We start from the raw sequence: 24,794 nt of genomic DNA on the forward strand, positions 1-24,794 counted from the left end.
GTAGGTGGTTTTCTTTTCATAGAATTAAGGTGGTTTGTGTTGAGAATTCCTCATAGTTTGGTTCTGAGAGGCATGCCGTTGTATGAACTGCCATTATGTATTCTACCAAGGCATGCACTTCCTCCTCCTCCCTTTGCTTCCTTCTACCTTAGTGTCTGTAGTCACTTCATGCCTTCTTCCTAATTATGTCATCCTAATTAGGGGTTGTACTAATTATCCTTTTTATATGTATTATGCTTGCCAGAAAGGGTACTGACTGGACATGTTTACCTGATGTCTCACAGAAGCATAGAGCAGACTCTGACATTGGCTGCGTGTTATAAAGGACATACATATAGTGCTATATGTCTATGAAAGTGTTTTTTTTTTTTTTTTTTTTTTTTCCTGAACTTCGGGGGCAGTGGCCCATTTCTCTCTCAGCTTATCTTATAACGCCTTCTTTCTTGTATTTTTTTTTTAAATTAAAGATTTGCTTATCTTTATTTTATGTGTATAGGTGTTTTGCTTGCACATATACCTGCACAATATCTGTGCAAGCTCTTGGATGCTAGAATCCCCCAGAGCTGGAGTTACAGACAGTTATTAGCTGCCATTAACATTGGGTGCTAGGATTCAAACCCAGGTCCTTTGGAAAAACAGCCAGTGCTTTTAACATTTGAGCTTCCCTCCGCACCCCCCAGTTTCTGGGCATCTTTGTAAGCGATCTTTGCCCTCAGTTCTTTCTGTGTGCTACCTCATTTCACCCACACAACTTGCTTATGGCTGTGTTGGATTATGCATCTGGGGATTTCACAGTGATTTTTATGTATCTCTGTCCTTATTTTTAGGAGTCTTCTCATTATACTCCAAACTTCTCATCACACTGTGTCTAGAAAGTGATCTGGTTGTATGGATTTAGAACAGAAGTTTTCTCATGAAGATAATTTTTTATCATGAAGTAGGGTAACCACAGAGAAGAAATCCAAATGCCCTGTTACTATAATTAAGCTCTCTTGGCATCAACCTTGTTTGGGAAAAAAGACCTCAGTGATATGCTTTCCTAGGCAGATGACTTCCCTGACAGCACGGGAGTACCGCTCTGCTGTGCATGGAGAATCTCGTTAACTGGGAACGCTCAGTGCCACGTATGGTGCACACTGCAACAAACGCTGGGATGCGGTGGCCAGCCAAGCAGTACTGTTGCTTTATGGACTTGCATGTTTGGTCTCCGCCGCTCTTACTTCGTTTATAGTGTGTAAACAGGATGGCCGTGCATAAATTAGTTCATGTTTCTTCTTTTGTAGCCTGGTGTAGAACTTAAAATTACAATCAGAGGAAGAAGATACACTTGGACAAAACTACATCTGTTCTGACATGAATTCTCTTTGATTGTTTCCTAGTAAAGTTGAATCTCAGATAAGCCTTAGGGCACATGGAGAAGTCAGTGAACAGCTGGCAGGTCACACTTCTTAGTTGGTGGGATGCGCACTGCTTTACCCATGAACAGGCGACTTTGGTACAATGCACACCCTGTCCAACCATCCAGCCTGGTATAGTACATGCGATTCACCTTCAGTATCACTGCAGAGAAGTCTGTGAGATTCTCTACAGGTGCTTAACGGAGAGCACATGGTGGGATCTCAAATAAATGGAGGGTGGAGGGGCTGAGCCTGTGAAGTGCAGCCGTGACTCAGAGCAGAGGAAGTCAACCTAACCAGTTCTCAATCGGCTCAACACCCCAAGGCAGTGACTAGTGACTTAAGTAGGTGAGAGGTGAGGCCGCAAGTTACCAACTTGCAATCAAGGTAATCCTTCTGGTGACAAAACCCAATCCTGAACTGTCCAGGAGACATCAACCATGCACTTAGGAGATTCAAAGCTCCTAGTTCTGTGCTAGGAACTGGGGACAAAGACCAAATATATAATGGATTTCCTGTTGTGCTTTGGGTAGAGAGAAGAAGCTAGCATCACCTGGGACTTTTGAGAGAATGAGGAGCTTGAGAAGGCTGTGTTCATGGGCACCATAGTCGCAGATGGCTAGTTTTTGGTTTTGTTTTGTTTTTAATCAGCTTTACCCTGGGGAGACTCATTCTGAAATGAATTCTATTTGTTTTATTTTATTTTCAGTTTTTTGAGACAAAGTTTTTCTGTGTAGCTCTGTCTGTGCTGGAACTCATTCTGTAGACCAGGCTAGCCTCCAACTCATAGAGACCCACTAGCCTGTGCCTCTCAAGTGAGTGCTGGGATTAAAAGTGCCTGCCGCCACCACCACCGCTGCTGGCTTTAACTGGTATTCTTCACTTACTGTCATCAAGGAAGATAAATCTTTATTTTGCATGTTCAGGAAAAATGGATATTACAGCCATGAGGTCTTTTGTTATGTGAGTACTTTAGATTCTAATTTCTCTTCCAGTCTGGTTTCTCAATAATAGTCACGCATGTAAAAATATACTTCTTATCATTTAATCAGAGGACCGTTGTTTTCTTCATTTGCATGCATTTATTCAAGAATGTAGAAGACAAGCCAGCAGGAGGCTTTGTCTTTTCTTTCCACTACCCCTTGAGTGGTCACTAGATGGCCTGCTAGTATTGCATTTTAACTGGGCCTGGTAGAGCACAGGGGAGTAGGCTTCTTGCCGCTGGTTTTAATCTAAAGTGATATTTTAAATGCTGTTTTTAAATCTACCAGGAACTCTGGATTTACTAGTGCTATAAATTATTTAGAGGTTTGTCTTCTTACAAAATGGTGGGTTAGTGCTCTAAATGGATTTTATACTGCACATAAAAAACCAGACTTTGTAGCTCAGTTTTAAAGTGTTGCCAGAATGTCTTTTGCTCGTGCTTTGGATGCATGTAGTGGAGATAATAGAAACTTAATAGTTGCATGAAAATGTGAACAAGCCCCAGCATTCAATCTGCTGAGCAGATCTGGCTCCAGAAGTACAGCAGATACATAGAGAAAAAGCCTTACAGTGTGGACCCACTGTCTGTTGACATGCTCAGGCGTCTACAGGAAGAGTCAAATGAGAGGACCAGAATCTAGTTTTAAGTAATGAGTGAGCGTCGTGCTCACCTGTTTCCAAGCAGAAAACAGTTGCCCAAACAAGGATGTGGGTGTAGCATCCTTCAGTCATAGACAGCAATTTAAAAAATGGATTATCCGTCTTTTAAATTGATTAAGCATTTAAAATTCATAGGCTCTAATATTTCTGTACTTGGAGGTATGAAACGTAGCCCTCATTATGGGTAATGTGTGAACTGTTCACTGGACTCTGCTTGGGACACTTCGGCAGCCTGATTCTCTGTTTCTCTCACGCTGGAACATGGGGGCCTCTCAGATGGGGAGGTGCCTAGGTGAAGACGTTCTCTGTCCTGGTGAGTGATCTGTTTTTTGTTTCAAAGGAAATTTGCTGAAATAAAGTGCAGTATATGATTCTATAACGACGGCCCAGTGTTTCTGATAGTAGGTATGTCTGTGGCAGGGACTCTGCATTCTGCTCCTTAGGTAGCCAGTCTCACTTTGAGCTGGTGTCAGTCCTTTTGGGTGTTTAGTGCTGGTTTTAGGAACTGAGGGTTGGATTAGAATGTGGTAGAAACTGGCTGTGTCTGCATTTAAAATTAAAAAAATATATATGGGTATGGGTGTTTTGTCTGCTACTGTGTCTGTGCACCATGTTTGTGCCTCGTGCCTGCAGAGACCAGAAGGCGGCATTGGATCCCCTGAAACTGGAGTTACAGACGGCTCTGAGCTGCCGTGAGGGTGCTGGGAATTGAACCCAGATCCACTGGAAGCGCATCCAGTGCTCTTAGCCACAGAGCCATCTCTCTAGCCCTGTGTCTGCATTTTCAGGGTTCAATTTGTATTTCTGTTAAGTAGTTGCCTCATCTCTACACAGACTCTTCATAGAGCTCACCTCCACTGAGCAGATGCTTTGTGTTCCCCTTGACTCATTCCCCTTGGCTCATGGTGTTTGTGTCAGTTCCAGAAATATTAACGTTATCTTTTGAGAAGGAAACAGAAGCAAACTCTTGATCTTTTATTTAGCATTGGTTATCCACCAGTAGAAATGCATACCACATTGTAAGACTAAAATTCATTTAAAATACTGTTAGATATGAAACTGGAAAGGGAAGAATTTTGTTGAATGTGTGTGATGAAAAATTACTTTGGCTTAAAAATAAAATATTTTCCTGCTTGATTTTGAAAACATAATTATAGCCTCCATGTTGATATTTGAAAGCAGTGTATGACTAAACTTGCATATATGCTGAAGCACAGTGTTCGTGAATGAATTCCTTCCCGACATCACATGGAGTCACTTGGGTTACCTCTGCCTCTCACTAGTCACCTTGGAGAAACTCAGCTTTCCCCACAGATCATTTGTGTATTTGTGGGCTGATGTGGTCTGGTCAGAAGGAGCCTTTTACTTTGTAGAAACACTGGCTCCTTTGCAAGATCTTGCTCTGTTCAGGGCAAACGGAATCAGATAGCCGTGGATACTCTCTACGCTGTGTTTCTGAGGAGGGCTTGCTTCTTTTTGAAGAAAGAGTCCCACTCCAACAGCTTCAGCTGTGTGCTTGGAACTTTGCAGTGGGCTGGTCATGCTGCTGTCAATCATTGATTTTTAGGAGCTGCATCTTGGGTTTCTGGCAGAGCTAACCAGCTAGAAATTAAAAGTACTTTGTTGTATCAGATGGAGTTGAAAAGGCTTGCTGAGTGCCTTTCTTCTGATCTCTCTAGATTGTTGACAGTTATCTGCCAATAGATGTGGGAGAAGGGGAGAGTTCCAGTTCCCACCACCACAAAGTGCCTTCCCCAATCCGTCCACTCTGTAATACAGCAAAGAAAGAAAGGGCAAAGCAAGAAACTGGACAGTAGCTCTTCCCCGGGTGGGGCTGAGACTGGCTTTGTGGGCACCCCATGGCATTTATTCCCACACGGTGTACTCTGATCTTCAAAATGCTAAGAGCTCCAAGGTGATGGAAGTGGCCACTTATCAATTGATTTTTATGGCCTTGGGGAAATGACTTTGGTTCTGGCCTCATTTCTTAATTAGTGATAGTCATTAGTAATAGTACCTGCCTTGGAGGATACTGCAAATTCTGTGAGCTAATGGACTGGCGTGAGGAGCTAAGGGTGGACCCCAGCATGTACAAGCAGCTAAGGCTGGACCCCAGCATGTACAAGCACAGAGAGTATTACCATCATCATTATTTATTACCGGTATGCTAAGTGCACTGGAAGGAATACAGTGGGCATTTGCTAATGTCTCTGGCCTTAGTGCCCTCATTTGTAGAGGGACAGACAGACAGTGATAGTTTCTCTTGCTTTGATAGGTAGGTATTAGGACAAATGAACAAGTCCATGTGAAGCCTTTAGGGCAGTGTGGATCCCTGTAAAGGGCACCATGCCACTTCATTCTTACAACAGCCCTGGAGAGTATGTGTCTGGATCCTTTTTTAAGTGGTCGGGGACTAGAGGCATCAGGCTATGAGGTAAAGAAGCCTGCTCAAGGCTGTACATTTAGAATTGGAGCACAGATCGCAGATTCTTAGGTAAAGAATGTTCATATCTTTTCTCTTCTCTCACTACAGTAGCAGTAAGAACATCAGGAATAACTGACATATACTTTCCTGCTACCTTCCATCTCCTTTTGGTTTGAAAATGTGTCCCTTGAATTTCGTGACTAGTTTACTGACTTCTGTGTCCTTTCTGTGAACCTTACTGTACTTGTCCTTACAGAAGCCTAATGAGGACCTGGCCTTTTATGTAATTGATACTTTCAGCATTTATTTCCCAGAGTGGAGGATTTTGGTTCTTCATGTTGCAGCTGCCAAGAATATGTAATGACTTAATGTGACTTTGGGGGCTTGTGTATCCAACTGAACATGTGGAGTGTGTTTAGCTGATTGAGGTGTGTCCTGTTGTCCCTCAGGGACAGGGGTTTCTGGATGTTCACAAGCTTGGTAGAGATTGCCAACAGGCCATTCACCCTGCAGTGCACCCATGGAAGAGAACAGTTAAATAGTGTAATGGGCAGATGACACAGAAGGATTTAGGGTGTTTCGCTGTGCCTATTCCCAACTCCTACCAACTACTCTTTGCACACTGGAAGTCCACATGGATAGCAATGGTCACGCTGCTAATCTGACTTTAAAGAAGCATCTTTTTCTTCTCCTGCTGTATGTGATTTCCCTTCTTAGGTACATTCTTGAAGTCAGGCATTCCATATAAACTTCTGACTCCAAGCTTCTCCCCCACCCCCGAATGCTGACACACACTCACTTTGTTGTCGGAAGTAGCTCACCTTACGAGTATATGGTTGCATGTGAACTCCACCAAGTCAGCTTAGAGGCATCTGAATGAGCTGGGATGCCTTGGTTCACTTTTTTTTTCTTTAATGACCTGATATAATATTTCTCCTCAATAAATACAAATGATAACTTTCTACTAGAAAATATGGAAGGTCTGGGAGGTTTATGGAGAGTAGCTGGGCAGTTTGTGCCTCACACACGTATTTTCCTGCTTTCCTCCTTGATTAGTGGGATGCTCGAGGGACAGGGGCCTGTGAGAAATGCTGTTGTGTTCCAGGAGTGGTGCTGTGGGCCGGCCTGACTGTCATAGCTGGCTGTGGTTTTGGATTTTGTTACTTCTTTTCCTGTATGTATAGTCTTTCTTAGTCTTGGGTTTATTATGAGAGGGTCAGAGGCCTCCTTGAATATAACCATAGGAGAAGTCAGGTTTTGTCACTTGATTGAACTGAGCTGTGTTTCCCTCTCTTATACCATTGTGGGAGCAGAGTATCTGAGGAGATAGTGCTGTAAGCCACTAATACTGTCTAGATTCTCATACTCCATAGGGATTGCTTAAACTGGTATACCCTGTCTTCATGTGCTCTTTTGGCATAGATATAATAATAACAATATTATTATTATTATTATTATTATTATTATTATTATTATTATTATTATTATTATTCCTGCTGACTAAGGTCAAAGTCCTCCATTACCCAGGTAGCCTTCTGAGCTCAGTGCAATATGGAGGACTCCCTTCATTGGCAGGGCTTCCCTTGACCTTTTTGACCTTGTTTGGGGAGTTCAGCTACTCTTCCCCATCTCTCCCTACAGAAAGCCATGTAGCCTTGGTTAAGATTACAGGTTCAACTTCCCTTTTCCCAATAAGAACTCATTCAGCTAGCACCTGAGATTCCTGGAATGCTTCCTCATGCTAATGAGGCATTTTGGTACCATCAGTCTTCAGCCAGTGACCTTTGCCCATCCTGGATATTCTGACCTCCATCCCCAAAATTACATAAGCCTTGAATTACCCCAAGTGAAGTAGGTCAGCCTCCCTGCAGCTGGTCCTGGTATTCTTATACCATATGGACTTCCAGCTCCCCACCCCTGCCCCCCACCCCTGTCCCCCATCCCTGTAGGGTTGTAGGCTTAGATTTTTTAAAACCAACTTTATTTAGGGTTTTTAAATGCTTCAACCTCCCTTCTAACCCACTGACCAGAGGTAGGGGAGAAAGAAGGTTGATATGAAATGGGTGTTGTGGACCTGTGAAGAGTAGTTTCTTTGGGAAATTCCACTCTTTGCTGTCAGGATACCAGCAGTCCAGTTCAATAGCCAACACCAAACATGAATCAGTAGGAATTAGTAGTGGTGGCACGATCCAGCAGAAGGGGCAATGCTTCACCTAACAGGCCAGAGTCAGAGGAAGCAGCCAGAATCAGCCGAATACCACTAGAAGTTCTTCGGCGTGTTTCTCTCTGAGGTAGAATCCAATGAAGACCAGCAAAGACCAGTGAAGCACTGCAAGGTGTAGCAATGAAAGAGGATCCTCTTGGACTGTGGGCTTCCATTTGAATTCTTTCTAACCATCCTATGCCCTCTCAAGTGTTTGTTTTCAGCACAACATCACATGCCCTCTCACAAGACAGCTTCCAGAAAACATCATGTGATACAACTGAGTTGTTAAAGAAACCAGAACTTTCCACTTTACAGGGCCACTATTATTATTGTTGTTATTGTAATTGCTATTATTATTGTTATTTTCTTTTGCTGTAGAACCAAATACAGTCAGGTGCCACTTTGAGCTCATCCCTTAGATGAGTCATGCGCTGAGAAATGTGTAGAGTCACTAGGCTACCGATACTTATGGCACCACTGTCATATACCAGTCCACCATTACCTGAGGTGCTGTGTGGCATGTACTATATAAGCAGGGTAGGTCCATCACGTGTTGATTCTCAGGCTGTGAAGATGGCTCAGTTGGAAACGTGCTTGCTACTCAAGCATGAAGATCTAGGCTTAGACTTCCAGCTCCCACATAAAAAACCAGGCACAAGAGCACAGGCCTGTAATGTCAAGACTCCGGAGGCAGAAACAGAAGGGTCCTGAGTGCTATCTCACAGACAGTCTAGTCAAAATGGCAAGCTTCCTGTTCAGTGAGAGATCCTGTCTCAGAAAATAAGGTGGGAGTGATAGAAGATAACCAGTGTGAACCTTACAATGCTCACATAGACACACACTCACATAGACACACACACACACACACACAAACACGTGTGCGTGCAAGATGAGGAGTGGCTGAGGATGACACTTGATGTTGGTCTCTGGTTTCCATGTGTACTCTCACATATACATACACACATGAACATGCACACACATACATATGCCCACAAAGAGAATCTGATTCTTTCGTTAATATTTTGGTTTGAGTTACTTCGATGATTGTTGCTTTGTGCTTTAAAAAAAAAAACAAAACTTCTTTTAATATAAGTGCTAGCTTCTTGATAACATTGATGCTGTACAGTAGGTATCATGCCTTTGCAGGTTGACTTCTTTCATTCAGTCATTTGTATGGCAGCCCCCTCCATCTCTTGTCCTGGCTTGATGTGTGCTGACATCACAGGTTCCGTGCCTCTGTGTTCTCACCAGCCATGGGTATAAGTTCCTGCTCGGCCCTCCTCACCAGGGCTTAGTGCCATCCTGTGTGATGTATTTGGTCCTTGTGGTAGGGACAGTGGGATTCTGAGCATCTTCATAGGATTGTTTGCCCTCTGTGTATCTTCAGTGAGGCTTTCTGTCTGGCTGCTGGTGATGCTTTTAGGTTTGTTTTTCTACCTCTGTCAAGGATGTCAGTGGTGCTCTGGGAACTGCATTGGATCTGTAAGTTGCTTTGGAAAGGATGTCCATTTAAACAACCTTCTTTGAACCGTTGAACACAGGTTTTGGTTTTCTTGTGTTTTCTTTGTTTATTTTGGAGAACAGACTTCTGTTTATTTGTTTGCTTGTTTTTTCAGAACCTTTTTCCTAGGTCTGTGTCCTCTTATTCTCCTGAGAATTGTTTTATTTTGAATAACAAAGCATTGCTTGGGCACATGTATGAAAAGCCCACAGTTGGTTTTATTTTGTGTGCTGACAGACTTGATATTAAAGAGTTAAAGTGGCCAGACCTATTTAGGATTCTTTAGAGCACAGTAATATGTTGGGAGCAAGCCTTGTAAAAGATCTCCTGGTAGCAGTATATGAGGCTATGTTGTATTACACACACACTTCTATGTGCCTGCAAACAAACACTTCTGCTCTGCGCTTCCACGCACAGTTCATGGAGGGTGAGCAGTGTCATAGGTGGGTACTTACTTAGAACTTTGAGTAAATCCAGACTACTTCATGCGGGATCAAAAAGTATTAGTTTTCAATGATTCCGAGAGGAATTTGACTCATTCTGGAATATTGATTTAATGAATAAAATGGTGTTGTAGTGACACTAAGGACAAAGGTACACATGGAAAAATGGACTAAAATGACATCTTATATGGGTTGTTTCGTGTTTGAAATCTTTGCTGCATTGTATCTGAGATCAACTCTATTTACAGTTGCCTGTTCTGACACAGAGTAGATTCTAGGAATTTATTCCTTGCCACTAGGTAATGGAACATGATGCTGACTTCTTGAGTGAGGGTGTTACTTGGGGGTAGACCAACTAATATTAGGGAAGTTGAAGAGGGAACGTGGCCCTAAAGCCCCTTTTCCATTAGAGATGCTTATTTTTCTTGGTCTCTTACTGCAGTGTTGGATGAAATGTCTACTTGTCCCCGTGTTGTTGTGCAGGACATCGTCCCTGTCGATGCCTCCTATGAAGTGAAAGAGCTGTACGTTCCAGAGAATAAACTGCACTTGGCCAAAACTGATGCAGAATCCTTACCAGCCCTGACAATCAATAAAGTAAGTTCTCCGCTGCTTTTCAAAGCAAGCGATGCAGCCTTTCATGGAGCTGTTAGTGTGATGAATGTGGGGCTTAGCAGTGTGTTTGAAGCCAGGGTAGCAGTCGCAGGGTCAGGGTGTTGTGGTGTATATCACAGTTCCTAAGAATGGGCAATGTGTTTAATGGGCTGCAATATTCCCACATTGCCGTGACTTTGATTTGCTTTTAGTCACATTTGTTTATTTTGAAATATCAAAGGACAAAGATTATGCGAGATTTGGGGGCCTAAGAGAAAGGATTGTTTCTAAAGCATTAAGAAATGCTAATCCATAATAATTAAAATGAACTTTTACTCTTTTAAACATGTTTCCCAATTTCCTGTTCAACACTTGACTCTCCCTTATATTATGAAAAATGGACACATTAGGAATGGTTCTGTTGTACATCTCTGCCTAATGCTATCATTAGGTGTCTTTCTCAATTAACAACTGCTGAGTTAAACTAGACAGGATGAGAGAGGAAGCTGTGACAGTCTCAAATCTTAGGAAACTTTAAATTGTATAATTTTTATATATTTTTATATATTTTATATATTTTAAAAACAGATATAAAAGAAAAAAAAAAAAACAAGGAAAAGCCCACAAAAGTAAGGAATAAGACGAGTATGAGTAGCAGTTGGCTTTTCCTTCAGCCCTTCTTTTATAATAACAAGATTCTAGAATATTTAAGGAAGTGTCACCTCTCAGTACTGAGGATGGAGAACTGAACATAGCCTGGACAGAGACTCACTCCTCCATGTTGTTCAGATCTTTGGTAGGAGTCCATCTTGATGGGCTTTGTGTGGTTGGGTCTCAGATGATGAGTGTCAGGGAGGGTGGCGTAAAGCAGCACTATTCCAGCCAGCTGCGGTGGAGGAACCAGAGTTTGTACAGACAGAGGGAAAGAGAGCTCTATCTGTGGGTATATTGGACTATAGAAGCCTAATGTAAACTTCCTTCAGTCCAGCAGTTCACAGATCTGTTCCGTTTACAGTACCCACAAGACTTGCTCCCTGTCTACACTTCCTCCCAGACCTCTTTGGTCATTGAAGGCTAAGGCTTCAACATAAGACATTTGCAGCAATATAGGCATTTAGCTCCTAACAGATGCCAGCTAGAGTTGAGACAAGCAATAACCACTGTCATAGGCTTAGGAAAACTTGAAAGTAGAAAAATAGTCTCCACAAACAGTTTCTCCTATGAATTGCGGCTGTATAATTCCTCGTGTTTCCTTGTGTTTCTTTACACACACATTGGCCATCATGCTTTGGGAATAAATGTGAGACTCCATTTTATTGCACACCATTGGCCATATGCTCAGCCGCCTCTCATTTGGGATCCATTGCTGAATATCATATGGAGTTAACAAGTTCTTTAGTGTTCTGAGAGGATGTACCACAAACCCGGAGGTTAAAGCAGTAATGATCTTTGTAAGATGAAGGCACTAGGGAAGAGACTTTTTGGTAAATACTCTGTTTAAAGTATTTTTTTGATTTAGGATAGTGACTATCAACATGGAGTTTCCAGATCTTCACTGTCTGCAGTTCTGGGAACTTGGCAGAATTGTAAAATTTCTATTGCCTTGGAAATGAAATGCGATGCAATCTGTGTTTGTTTGTTTGCTTTGAGACAGGCTCTTACCCTCTAGCCTGACTGACTGGAGACTTGCCGTCTACACCAGGCTGCACTTAAAATCACAGAGATCTGCCTGCCTCTCCATGTTTGCACCCCCAAGCCCATCTAGCAGTCTGTGTTGTCACACCCATCTCAGAAGCTGTCTGACACACACTGATGTTTGAGATCCACTGGCTTAGGCGAGGCTGTCCCTGGTAGAAGTGTGTGTGTGTGTGTGTGTGTGTGTGTGTGTGTGTGTGTGGTGATGTGATATGGATATGCCAGAGCTAAAGCTCCTTCTCCCAGAGTTCTTATTCTTTCTTCCATCTGTAGGACCCACAACTATTAGTGATGTGTCTGCTTCTATTACTTTCAAAATTAAATGCATCAATTTTTACTGCTTGGGCTCATAAATACTAGAAATAAGTGGGTTTTGTTTTTGTTTTTGTTTTTATTTACTGTGTGATTTACTAGGTGGATATGCAGTGGGTGCAGGTTTTGGCAGAAGGTTGGGCAACTCCTCTGAACGGCTTCATGAGAGAGAGGGAATACTTGCAGTGCCTTCATTTCGATTGTCTTCTGGATGGTAAGATAGTCCTCGTCTAAAGTTGAGTTGTGTGTGGAGGAAGTTGTGTACGGCAGGCTTTCGGGTGTTTGTTACGTTTCATGAAGGTAGTCATGGCGTCTCTCTCAGTAGAGTAGTCATGAAGATGAAGCTGGTTTTGTTCTGAACACTTTAAGTGAACCATGGGATCTCATTTCCATTTTCCCTTCCTGTGAGTGTCATTCACTGTGGGGAAGGACAGTGGGCAATCAGGTCAGAAAGGGAATCATGAAAACACACTGTTTCCCTGTGCCACGCCAGCCTGCCCACCGTGGTGAGCTGCCCACTCAGGGCACACATCCTGAACCATTGCTCTCTGATATTCCTAGCAATTTCATAATTTTTAGGAATTTTATAATTCCTAGCAATTTCAGCAGTGCATATAGATTCATTCATGGCTGACAACTTTTGTCCACATATTTTTTGTTCATGATTTTTGTTACACAGTATAATTACTTAAATATATACATTCAAATAGGAGCTGGGCGGTGGTGGCGCACGCCTTTAATCCCAGCACTTGGGAGGCAGAGACAGGTGGATTTCTGAGTTTGAGGCCAGCCTGGTCTACAGAGTGAGTTCCAGGACAGCCAGGGTTACACAGAGAAACCCTGTCTCAAAAAACCAAAAAAAAAAAAAAAAAAAGATTTATGTATATAAATTCAAATAGGAATTTAACAGTATATTTTATCATATGTTATAGTATAGACTTAAACACACACACACACACACAGATGAACATGGTGGCACATCATATACCTTTAATCCTAGCATAGGCCAAGAAAAGTAGATTTCTGTGAGTTTGAAGCCAACCATATCTATCTATCTATCTCCAGTTCCAGGACTCTCAGGGCTCAGTAAAGAGATTCTGTCTTAAGAGACTCAAACAACAGAAAAACCAAAGTAAGACCAAACATACACAGCCTCCTAGGCTGGGAATGGAGACTGTGTCTTGGGCTCACTGGCAACACTGTTAAGATTAATTGGAGCCATTGATTACTGCTTTTGTTTCTTGGCCAGTGACAGTTGACATTGGTTTGACTCTGACTGTATTAAGAATGTAATTAAAAGGGGCAGGGCTGGGTAAGTGGCACTTGCTGTGAAAGCAGGGACCTGAGTCCAGATTGTTAGCACCTTGTAAAAGCTGGGCATGGCCGTGTGTACCTGTGACCCCAGTACCGAGGAGTGGAAAGAGGCAGATCCTGGGAGCGTGGTGGCCAGTCAGCTCTCCTGAAATGCCAGTTCAATGAGAGACTCTGTCTCAAGGGAACAAGGTGGATCGCGATAGAGGAGGACACACAGCATCCACCCCTGGGCTAAGCATTCACCTACTCACATGCACACAGCACACACATGAAGTAAGTAAATAAGTAAGAAAATGTGGCTATCTTTGTCATGTAAGTATACTCAGGGATACATAGAGTTATTTAGATTTTTACAATAAAGATTAAGTTTTTCTTGGAAAGGTCAAAAAATAGTTTCTGGTCTCATTCATTTAATGGGATGTACAGATTGCTTTTGATAGTGATAGCCACTGATGCTTCCATTGTAAATTGCTTCTTTTACATTTATAATTCTGTATGATTTTTTTTTTTCTTAAGGACAGTTGGATGACTTGTAAGAATTGGATATAGTATTGGTTCTTTTTGCTGTTTTTTTTTTTTTAAATAGCATTTCTCAATGTAGCCCTTGCTAACCTCCACTCTGTAGACCAGACTGCCTTGAACTCACAGAGATCCATTTGCCTCTGCCTTCCCAGTGCTGGGATTAAAGGCCTGTACCACCACACCCCAGTTTTGCTGTTTGCTTTTATTCTTTCTCTCTCCTATTCCCTCCTCTGTCATATCTCCTCCCTATTTCCTCCTCTCTCTTTCCCTTCCTTCTTTCCCTCACCCCTTCTCCCTCCTCCATCTTCTCCTTCATTTCCTCCTTTATTCTTCTTTCTCCTTTTCTTCTCTTTTTTTTTTTTAACTTTCTGAAATTAGTTGCTCTTCTGACTATTTTGTGCTGGGTACTCAGGTGTAGTCATTCATGCCTCAGACACGTGTTGAGGACAGAAGACAACTTGTGTCTGTCAGTTCATTTCTTCTACCATGTGGGTTCCAGGGACTGAGCTCTGCCTGGTTTGGTGACAAGTAACCTTAACTGCTGAGCTATGTCATTGACTCTGGTTCTTAAAAAAAAAAAAAATGTTGTTCTTTGAGTGTTACTGAAGGCAAGGTGATTGTACTGACACCTAATGAATGAGCTGTGTACATGTGTATCCTGCAGGAGGTGTCATCAACTTATCAGTGCCTATAGTTCTGACAGCCACACACGAGGACAAAGAGAGGCTGGACGGCTGCACAGCATTTGCTCTGCTGTATGAGGGCCGCCGTGTGGCTATCCTCCGGAATCCTGAATTTTTTGAGCACCGGAAAGAGGAGCGTTGTGCCAGACAGTGGGGAACAACATGCAAGAACCACCCCTACATCAAGGTCTTGACTCATCTGACAGTAACGTTTGTGTTGAAATGTGGCCGTTGCCTGTGTGTTAATTGTTCCTCTGGGGTGTGAAGTTTTGCAGAATTGAGACTGGATCTTAGATGAGTGTAATGAGCAGATGGTCTTGTCATTTTGGTTCATGTAAATATTTATTCAGTGACTCTTTGTAGGCATTTAAAACCATTGGTGCTGGGGATTAAATCCAGAGCCCTTAGCATGCTAAACCTGTGCTTAGCTCTGTGTGTATATCAGTGTGCTAAAATGTTTACACACAGTTAAAATAACACACAGCTAAAATGCTTACTGTGTTCTCTTGTGGTCTAGTGGTAGGGAAAGATTTTTGTTGTCTGTTTTGTTTTTTCCTAGACAGGGTTTTCCTGTGTAGCCCTGCTGTCTTGGACCTCACTCTGTAGACAGGCTGGCCTTGAACTCACAGAGATCCACCTGCCTCTGCCTTCTGAGCACTGAAATTAAAGGCATCCACGTCCACTGCTCAGCTGGTAGGGAGAGATAGTAATTGTGTTCTCAGAAGGAGGATTTGAAGGCAGGCTGCAGTGGGAGCCATACTAGGGCAGCTTAATAGTTTTTACCCTTTAACATTGTATTCTTGTGGAAAATTAGACATATGCTTCATCTCCCCAAAGTACCTCATTTGTTCACTGAGTGTGGACATGTCAGCCTGGAAGGCAAATATCTGCCCGTTGTTTAGTGTTTTAAAGTAGACTCTGAGCTTTAGAAGAAGTGAAGTGCATTTAGGTGTCAGGCAGTGCAGTGTAGGGAAGGGTGGGTTCCGCTGTATCCTGTACGTGTGGATCCTGTGGGCTCAGACTTCCAGATGCAGGGCCAGGTGAGTGAGGGCAGATAGAACATGAGGAATTGTGCACGAATTTGTCTGTGAGCTTGACAAATTCGCATACACTTGATTGTCAGTGATCATTAGTGTCCAATGTTTGAGATAGGAAGACACAAGACAGATGCCCATAGGTTACACATCACTGTCAACTAGTGCCTAGTAACAGTGAGAAAAAAATGCTCTCTTTAAAACTGAGAAAGTAACAGTCACTCACTTTTTTTTTGTTGCTTTTCAGAAATCCATCCAAATATTATGTCACAAGTATTTTAAGAAATTACAACGTTCTATTTCTTCAGTGTCTTCAATTCCCATGGCGTTCCTAAGCCTAGCTTGGCCTTTAAGATAGAGACCAGCTTTCAGGAGCTGTGCTTAGCTTGCATGAGAGGAATGTTCTTATTTCTACTGTAGCCAAAGATTTCCTATTGCTTCCTGTTAGATGGTTCTGGAACAAGGGGATTGGCTGATTGGAGGAGATCTTCAAGTCCTGGACCGGATTTACTGGAACGACGGTCTTGATCAGTATCGTCTCACCCCTACGGAGCTCAAGCAGAAGTTTAAAGATATGAATGCTGGTAAGATGAGAGAGATTATTTGGAGGGAAAGTTCCAGGAGGTTTTTTTTTTTTTTTTTTTTTTTTTTTTTTTTTTTTTTTTTTTTTTTTTTTTTACTAGTACTATCTCAAATGTATATAACAGGATAATGGCCACAGGAATATGAGGCAATGAAATATATAAAGAAAAGCGTAGTCAAGCCTGGCCCTCTGTAGTTTATTTTCCTACATTCTTAGAATTTGATCTGACATTTTGCATAGGTGTGGAAGATGGATGTGAATTGGATGTTTATTATAAAACTCACACGTTCAAGCTAAGTAGAACTGTAGAAGAGACTTTATCAGAGCTGTTTCCTCACGCCACTGGTGTACCTCACAGAACCCATGTTGGAGCGATGCCACCTTACTGTGTGTAGTCCATTACCCTGCATTTATTGTACATCTTTGTCTGCTCGTGTGCCAAGTGCTGAGGTTTCAAAGATAAACACAGGAAGCGGCTTTATGGGTAAAGCAGACATTGAGCGGCAACAGGAAGAAGTTGCTTCAAGAGCAGTCCCCTTGCAATGCTGTCATCATTTGGGTTTGGGATGAAGTGGGACAGTGTGTTCGGAAAGGCCAAGGCGTGTTCTCTGCAGCTTTGCACTCACAAGTGCTCCAGGATTTTCTTACCAAGCATGCTACATGGGTGTTGGTAACGAGGTGCTGCGTGCGCACCAGATATCTCTTCCCATGCTCAGAAGGTGCGTTGTTGAGAAAAGCCTTCCCTGCAGATGAGGCTGAACTGTTAGAGGCTCCAGTGTTCTGCCACTGTTACTGTACTCTGTCAACCTACCAGAAGTTGGCAGAGCCCTAATCCTCAGGACCACTCCTTGAGGCTTTCTGTGTGGAACTCTGGGTGTGGCCTGGAAGAGGCAGGTGAATGTGGTCGCCAATTTGGAACCTAGCTGATCACCAATCTATACTAAGAGGCTGCAGCCTCTGTCCCAGTGATGATAGAGCAGTGGAGGCGGGACAGCCATGACCCCGGCAGTCTTGTAGAGTCCCGAGTGTGTATAGTGTCCTGCCTTATCATTTGGGAGTTTCATACCTCATCCTCCTCTGTAAGACTCATTGACAGTTGATGAGAACACTTATGGAACCAATGCATAGGGTTTTATCTTAATTAATTAATTAATTAGAAACAGGGTCTCACTGTAGTCTATCCTAGAACTCACTATATAGACCAGGCTGGTTTCAAATGCACAATGATTTGCTTGCCTCTGCCTCCCGAGTGCCACCATGCCTGGTGTAGGGTTTTATTTTAAACATGGAAATGAGATAAGACCATCTCACCGTGAGCAGCACCTGGCCCACAGTAAGAGAGTAAGTTGTCTGGATTTCTGTATGGGCTGAAGTTGGTCATCCAGCTTCATGAAGCTGCATTGGTGTGACGATTAGAGAAGGAATATGTGTTATTCCTGAGCCTGCTGTATGTGGCTGGAATTTGGAGTCATATGACCGTAAGTTAGTGTAGACCTCGAGGCTTCTGGTGGGCCGCACACCGCAGTGCTCCGTGGCTTCTGTTCAGCCTGCATTGCTCATTCACATTTCCTGCTTGGCTCCTTCAGTTGCAGGGTAGGATCCCTTTTTGCCTTTTGAACTTTATTTCTCTGTGAATTTGAAGCATACACTTGGTATATTAATCAGGGTCCTCTAGAGGAATAAAACTCAGAACGAATCAGTCAGTATCTATCTATCGATCTGTCTGTCTGCCTGTCTCTCTATCAAAAGGGGTTTGTTAGAATGGCATAGGGGCTGTAGTCCAGGTAGTTCAACAATGGCTGCCTGCCAGTGGAGGGTCCAAGAACTCAGTAGTTGTTTCCACAGCGGTTTTAGTTAATTCTAGATCTAGGCAAGTTGGCAAACAAGAGTACCCATCATACGTGACTTAACACCCAGTTATTTCTGAGTGCTACATATAATGGTAGACTAAGTATAGCTTCAGCTCCTGCTTTCAAACACACTGGGGCTCATCTGACAGGTAAGTAATGACTGGTATTGGGCAGTAATCCACAATTACCTTATATCCCTATGAGATTTAAGGACCCCTTGAAGGTTGCTTCTGGCCATTGAACTATAAAGGAAAGAGACAGCTTCTAGAAAAAAATGAAGTCCTTCTTGACAAGAAACTCTATTATGATCAATAAACAAACAGACAAACAAACAAACAAACAAACAAACAGTTTTGCCTGTCCTTTCCCCCCCATCTGGGTGCTGTCAGTGAGGATAGCATATTTGGAGTTCTTGCAGCCATTCTGTGTTCATGAGAATCCCAAACATGTGTTCAGTGTTGAGTTTCTGTCATCTGTCTCCAGACTTCATGCTTAAAGAGATATTACATGTTTAAATTATTTAAGACATTTCTAGTTGGGTTTTCTACTTATAGTCAGCAGTAACAGATAGTTCATTTCATGTATTCCCCTCCCCTCCCCTCCCCTCCCCTCCCCTCCCCTCCCCTCCCCTCCCCTCCCCTCCCCTCCCCTCCCCTCCCCTCCCCTCCCCTCCCCTCCCCTCCCCTCCCCTCCCCTCCCCTCCCCTCCCCTCCCCTGGTGGTGAACAGAGACACATTCAGGACTTGTTGAGACCTCCTTAGTTTTTTTTTTTTTTTTTTTTTTTTTTTTTTTTTGCCAAAATCTGAATTCATTTCTTGGATCAATGTTAGTCAATTATTGGCACTGTTGAGACGACTTATTGGGGAATTATTGTTCATAATTAGAGCCTTTCCTCTTCCGTCTGTTTTGTGCTCTTTGTGAGCCAAACATTTCAAGTCATTTAGGGGACTTGTTGCATAATAACTGATTGCAACTTTGTTTCAAGTAGCTGAGGACCAGTTATTAGCCTTCCAGCAAACAACAAAGATTTGTGGTGTTATTTTGTTTACTTTTCCATTTTAGACTGAGGCAAATAAGCAACAGACTGAGGGAGTTTACTTTGTAGTTCTTGTTTACTCCTTAGGAAGCCAGTAACAACCAGTCTACTGATGTGGTCAAGGGAGAGAAACCAGGAATGTCGCACATTTTTGTCTCTAGTGCCTGCTCATACCTGTTTTTACTCCTCACCCCATCATCTTATATATTTTGGTTACCTATAGATTGTTGTCCTGTGTACGTGGCTGTAACAGTTTGGGTGTTGGAGGCCATTTGTAGCTGAAAGAATTGAGATTTCTCTCTTGCCTGCATTGCTAATTGGAAGCTGTTTCTTGGGATCCAGGTGATTGACTGATAGCCTAGAGAAAGGAGGATTTCACCGACCCAACTAAGAGCCTTCTACTCTGCACAGTGTTGTGTCCTGCTAGTTACAAAGTGAAAATGTCACCTGCTTTCTCTCAGGCTAGCATGGAGCTGCAGAATCTTGAGTCAGTCTGTGAGAGCTTTGTTGAATTGTTGAATTACACACTGTTTTAGAAGAATGATAGAGATACCAGGAGGATATTTTTGACAAAGTAAGGGGCAATGTAGGAGGTTGCTGAGGCAGGAGCATAGCGTCTGTGAAGTCAGCATGCTTTCTTTCAACAAAGTCTTTAGTTATAGGTGTTACAACCAGAAAGCAGATAAGAAGAATCTGTCCTGCAGGTTCTAGCCATAAGATAGACCTTTGGATAGGGTCTAAATGTAACTGTGTGTGTGTGTGTGTGTGTGTGTGTGTGTGTAATAAGAGATGGGTGCAGTTGGGAACCCACATTAGTGCTGGGAATTGGGCTGGTAATATCAGGTAGGGACCTTGTTCCTCCCTCCCTCCCTCCCTCCCTCCTTCCTTTCTTCCTTCCTTCCTTGTTTTTTAAGATGGTCTCACTCTGTAGCTAGGTTGCCTTTGAACTCATGGTATTCTCCTGCCTCAGCCTCCTTGGTACTGAGATTCTGTGTATGAGCCCTGTGCCCAGCAGGGATTTGTGCTCTGGTGTTAGTTGCTAAGACAGTGCTGTGGGGAGACCCTGTGAGATGCAGCTGAGTGTGTGGGGTGCTCTGTGAGGAGGCACACAGATCAGAGTTCTGTGAGGAACTCTGGGTGTGGCACTGTGGGCTTGGCTATGAGATGGCTCTGTGAGGAAGCCCAGTGAGGGGGCTGTGGCCATGGTGTGGAGACATTCCAGTTGGGCAAGGCTCCTGCAGCTGTTTCTTCCTGTGTCCTCTGGTTGCCTGCTGGAGCTTTCCCTCCCTGACTCAGGAGCTCAGTACCTTTCCTCAGTAAGCCTGGAGGGACCCTATCTATCCTGTTGAGAGACACCTAAGACAGAGGTGGTGCGTGGAGAGTGAGCCCCACAGAAACAGAGAAAGCTCCCTAGCTCACTTCTTGAGAATAACAGCCTGTTGTCATGCTTTGAGATATGAAACCACCAGCTTATGGAAATGCTAACTAGTATGCTTGCGTTTACCCAGGTGCCCTGTTACTGATTTAGTGATTCCTCCTTATTTTTCCAGTTACTCAGTAAAGTCAAAAAGATCAATACTTTATGACAATCCTGATGGCAGAGGGAAAATTCTTCTAGTTCCTTCAAGACACTCCTCTAAAGCCCCCAGGCCTGGCATGATGTCTAGCAGCTGTGGAATTCTTGTCCATACTATCTTGTTGGTCTGCTGTGCTGGCTTAGGGAAAGAAAACAGGCAATGCCTGTTCTTTGAGTTTAGGGATGGTTAAAGTGTTGGTTAGTAACTTTTGGGTAAAAAGAATGGCTGACATTTGGGAACACTTTGCTGCTCATTACTCTTCCACTCACTCACTCACTCACTCTGCCAGTCATTCAGTCAGTCAGTCACTTGCCACTGGCTTACTGCTGTTGTCTTTGGTCGCTCAGCTGGTGCAGAGCCTGGCCCATCTAGCTCTTCCCACTAGATCCTGGCATGCCATTGGACAGGTTATCACATGACTGTCCTTCACACATCCAGGGAGTTGATGCTCAGCTTGTTTTCACCATCAGGAAATGCTGACATTTGTCCCTTACATTCTAAGTAGTGGAAGACATTTTGGAAAGGATTTTTCCCAATCTCTTTTTCCCCTCTCACTTGCTGGAAGGAAAGGGCTCCACCATGTTGCCTCCTGGCCTGTGAAGAGGAGTCCAGGGTACAGGGAGGGAGAATTTGCCGTGAAGAACGGTCCTTTTATGTTGACTCGGAAGAGGAGGTTGGGAAATCGATGAGGAATGGACTGAGTGGGTTTTATGGATAGACAGTGATTCCAAAGTGGGAAGACAGAATGTAGTGAATACTGAGGTGATTTCATGGTGTCCTTACCTGTGAGGTGGGAAGTCAGGCCATAGAGCTGTAGCTGAGGTACCACATGCAATTGAGTAGAGCTGGGAGTGGGGAGTTGCACGGGTAGTTACTGAGTGGTATGTCAATAGAACTTCCCACAGCCCAGCAGTGAACCCTGTTGCTCCAGGTATAAAGTGAGAGACAGGCAGTTAGACCACGATGTCGGAAATTTCACATATATTTAATGATGTAAAATATATGCACAAAGAATTACTGGGAGACTAGGTACAATCAAGCATTAAAACCAAATACAGGGATACTGAAATAGTCTATTTACAATTCCCCTCGAGTCCCATGCCATACCTCATGCTTTTTATTTTAAAGAGGGGTTGGATAAAGAGGGGGCGAGGTTAGAAGGTCAGTGCCCTGTCTAGCAGACAGTAAGGCTGGGAAGATGGTGGATGCTTGTATACAGACAGAAAGCATGGGTGCCTTCGGGATTTGACAGGAAGTTCGTGCTTGCTGTGTGGCACAGCAGGAAGCAATAGGCTGGCTGCGTGAGTGTGGTCTGACAGTTCTGTGTGGAGGTGAGGAAAGGGAGCCATGTTCTTTCCTTCCATCATGGACTGTCCACACCGTCAGCACCCTGCTCTGCAAACTGAGCTGCTGGAGTTGAGAGAACTGGATTCCTTCTCTGACTAGATTACAGACTCCCCAGGACACAGATGCCCCACCCACTGTTACCTTGGGGAGAGCTTGTCTGAACTTGAGTTTTCATCTCTTTAGACCTTCCCTGTCCCTGTCTACTCCTCTGCCAGACTGGGGAGGGGAACACTCATTCCGGACCCTGGCGGTGAGATGATGGGGGTCTGAGTGCATTCAGGGGAAGAAAGGAGGGCTGGACTGTCCTGGATGCAAGATTGGGGGCTGTATGCCACGGCTGCGTAAAAGGACTGGACATGGGGACAAGGAGGCAGGAATTGAATCTCAGATGATATTGAGACATCAATAGGCAGGTAGAGAGGTGATCTGAGCTTAGAGCCAAGTTCTGCTCAGTTAACAGAAGTTTGCAAGTAGCTAATACAGAGCCCTGCTTAGTCCCCTTGGCATTTGGGACCTAATCACAGTGTGCAGGGTATGGTATGCCAGGTGAATTGGCCCTGAGGGGCAACTCGTTAAAGGAGTGGAGAGAGTGGAAGAGTTGGCAGAGTTCTGTCTTATATGGAGATGTGTACAGTGCTGAAAAGAAACTCTAGCTCACTACTTTCCGTACTCTCCTGAGTCAGCCTGGTACAGTGTGGTTGGGCTGATTTTCTACAAAATACCACAGGTCACTTCATGTACTCACAGCCCTTATTTGGTCAAATATCCTTTCTAAGGGGCATTCAGAATATAATTTGATTGTTGTGTGCCCTGTGCCCTCCATGTTTGACAAAACGGATGATTTTATGTTCCTGGGACAACTCACCCCCTCTGGAACGTAGGGATGCTACACTTTTTGTCTTGGCTGGAATTTTATTTTATTTCTTCCTGTCCTATCTTATTCCACAAACTGTAGCTAAATCTGCCAATCACAGTGTCGTGGTACATAGCCAGGCTTACGGGTTCAGGTGCTGTCCCTGGGCAATTTTGCACTGTAGTGTTAGGGTGAAAGGTTGCAGCAGAACTCCATGGCGTGCAAAGCCCCAGATGCCTTCAAGGCTTTCTGGGGTCAAGTTTGCTTTCATGTGTGGGCAGCAGTCTCAGTGAACTGCAGAAGTGAGGGTTATATAACTGAATTGAAAAGCAGTTCTGCCTCGGATCCTCCACATGTGCCTTCTCTTTTAAAACATTTTGTTGTGGGGAATTTAAAACACATGCAGAGATAACAGTCTAACTAGTCCCCATGCTTCTGACCCAGCATCAGCACTGCCGGCTGGGGTCGCTGGACTTTCATCTGTGCCACCACGTGTCCTCTCTGAATGCTCTCGCCATGTTCTGAGTCAAATCTCAGTTCTCGTGTCATCCCATCTAAATGGTTCAGTATGCATCTCTTTAACAGTAAAGGCCTCCACAGCATAGCCACAGGACTACCGCTCCACCCACGGAATGAGCTCACTTTAAAACTGTCAGCTGTCTAGTGTTCAGATCCCAGTATTTTCTTTAAAACAAGTGACTCTCTCTTCAGCTCATTTTAAATGTAATAAGCTCTACACATTGTCATTTGCTGATGTCTCTCCTGTCTTAGTTTTCTGCTTTACTTTTTTAAAAGATTTTTAAAATTATATTTTAAGTATGTATATTTCTTTTTTTATTTTATATTTTATTTACATTTAAGATGCCATCCCCTTTCCACATTTCTCCTCCCTAGAACACCCCTGTCCCATGCCCCCCTTTCCTTTTTGCTTTTATACGATTTTTTAAAAATGTTAATCAAAGGATTTATAAGTTTGGTAATGCTCAATCAGAAGCGTAACCCAATACCCAGCCTAGATATAAAAACTATCTTTGACTGGTGGAGACATGTGAACATCTGCCTCCATGCCCCCTCTCTCTTTCTCTCTCTCATCACCTAGCTTCTCCTCTTCTTCATCTTCTCTCCTTGTTCCATCTCTTCCTCTCAGTACTCCTTCCCACTTAGCTCCTCCTACATATCACTCTTCCTGTTAAAGTAGAACTTTTCTCTCAAAATACAATTAGAGCATACTTATTCCTAATTGTACCAGTGAGATACAAGATAGTCCTAATACCCAGTCCATCATTCTGTTGACTAACCAGAACCTCTGTCATCTCTTCTAACTAAAACAGTTACTTTTGATCCTGGCTTTTTGGCTTTAGAATGAATGTCAGCTGAAAACCATCTACTCAGATCTTTTCTCTCAAAGTAAATAGCCAGGATTGGTTATGAGACTATAGGTCTTCAACCCCATCAGAAATCCAGAATGACTGAGTTAACTGAAGTTATGGGAAGCACTAAGCATAGCTTCTAAAACTTAGCCAATTTATAGAGACCACTGAACAGCTGAAAAGCCCCTATACTACCGAACGTTGGAGCATCAAATCTTCAGCCTTCTGGCCCAGAATCATCTGACAGACCTTAGTGATGCAGGATTATTAAGGGCTGATTACTCTGTCTAGGCAGATATAATCAGTCGACTATTCTGCATGTGTGTCTTTTTCTGGACAGTAATTTGTCTGTAGATGGAGAGAGGCAATTCTTGCCTAGTGGCTGTCACCGCACAACTGGAGTATCTC

General features: G+C 43.4%; 1 protein-coding gene across 1 annotated transcript in view; it reads left to right on the top strand.

Annotated features, from left to right (window-relative positions):
• Nucleotides 1-24,794, top strand: part of Papss1 (3'-phosphoadenosine 5'-phosphosulfate synthase 1) — a 75,988-nt gene that overhangs the window by 20,912 nt on the left and 30,282 nt on the right. Inside the window, exons 6-9 of the mRNA XM_034500467.2 lie at nucleotides 10,100-10,213; nucleotides 12,320-12,431; nucleotides 14,718-14,923; nucleotides 16,219-16,354. Coding sequence (XP_034356358.1) covers nucleotides 10,100-10,213; nucleotides 12,320-12,431; nucleotides 14,718-14,923; nucleotides 16,219-16,354 — 568 coding nt within the window. The remainder of the gene's footprint in view (nucleotides 1-10,099; nucleotides 10,214-12,319; nucleotides 12,432-14,717; nucleotides 14,924-16,218; nucleotides 16,355-24,794) is intronic.

The sequence above is a fragment of the Arvicanthis niloticus genome, chromosome 4 (assembly GCF_011762505.2).
Source record: "Arvicanthis niloticus isolate mArvNil1 chromosome 4, mArvNil1.pat.X, whole genome shotgun sequence".
NCBI lineage: Eukaryota > Metazoa > Chordata > Mammalia > Rodentia > Muridae > Arvicanthis > Arvicanthis niloticus.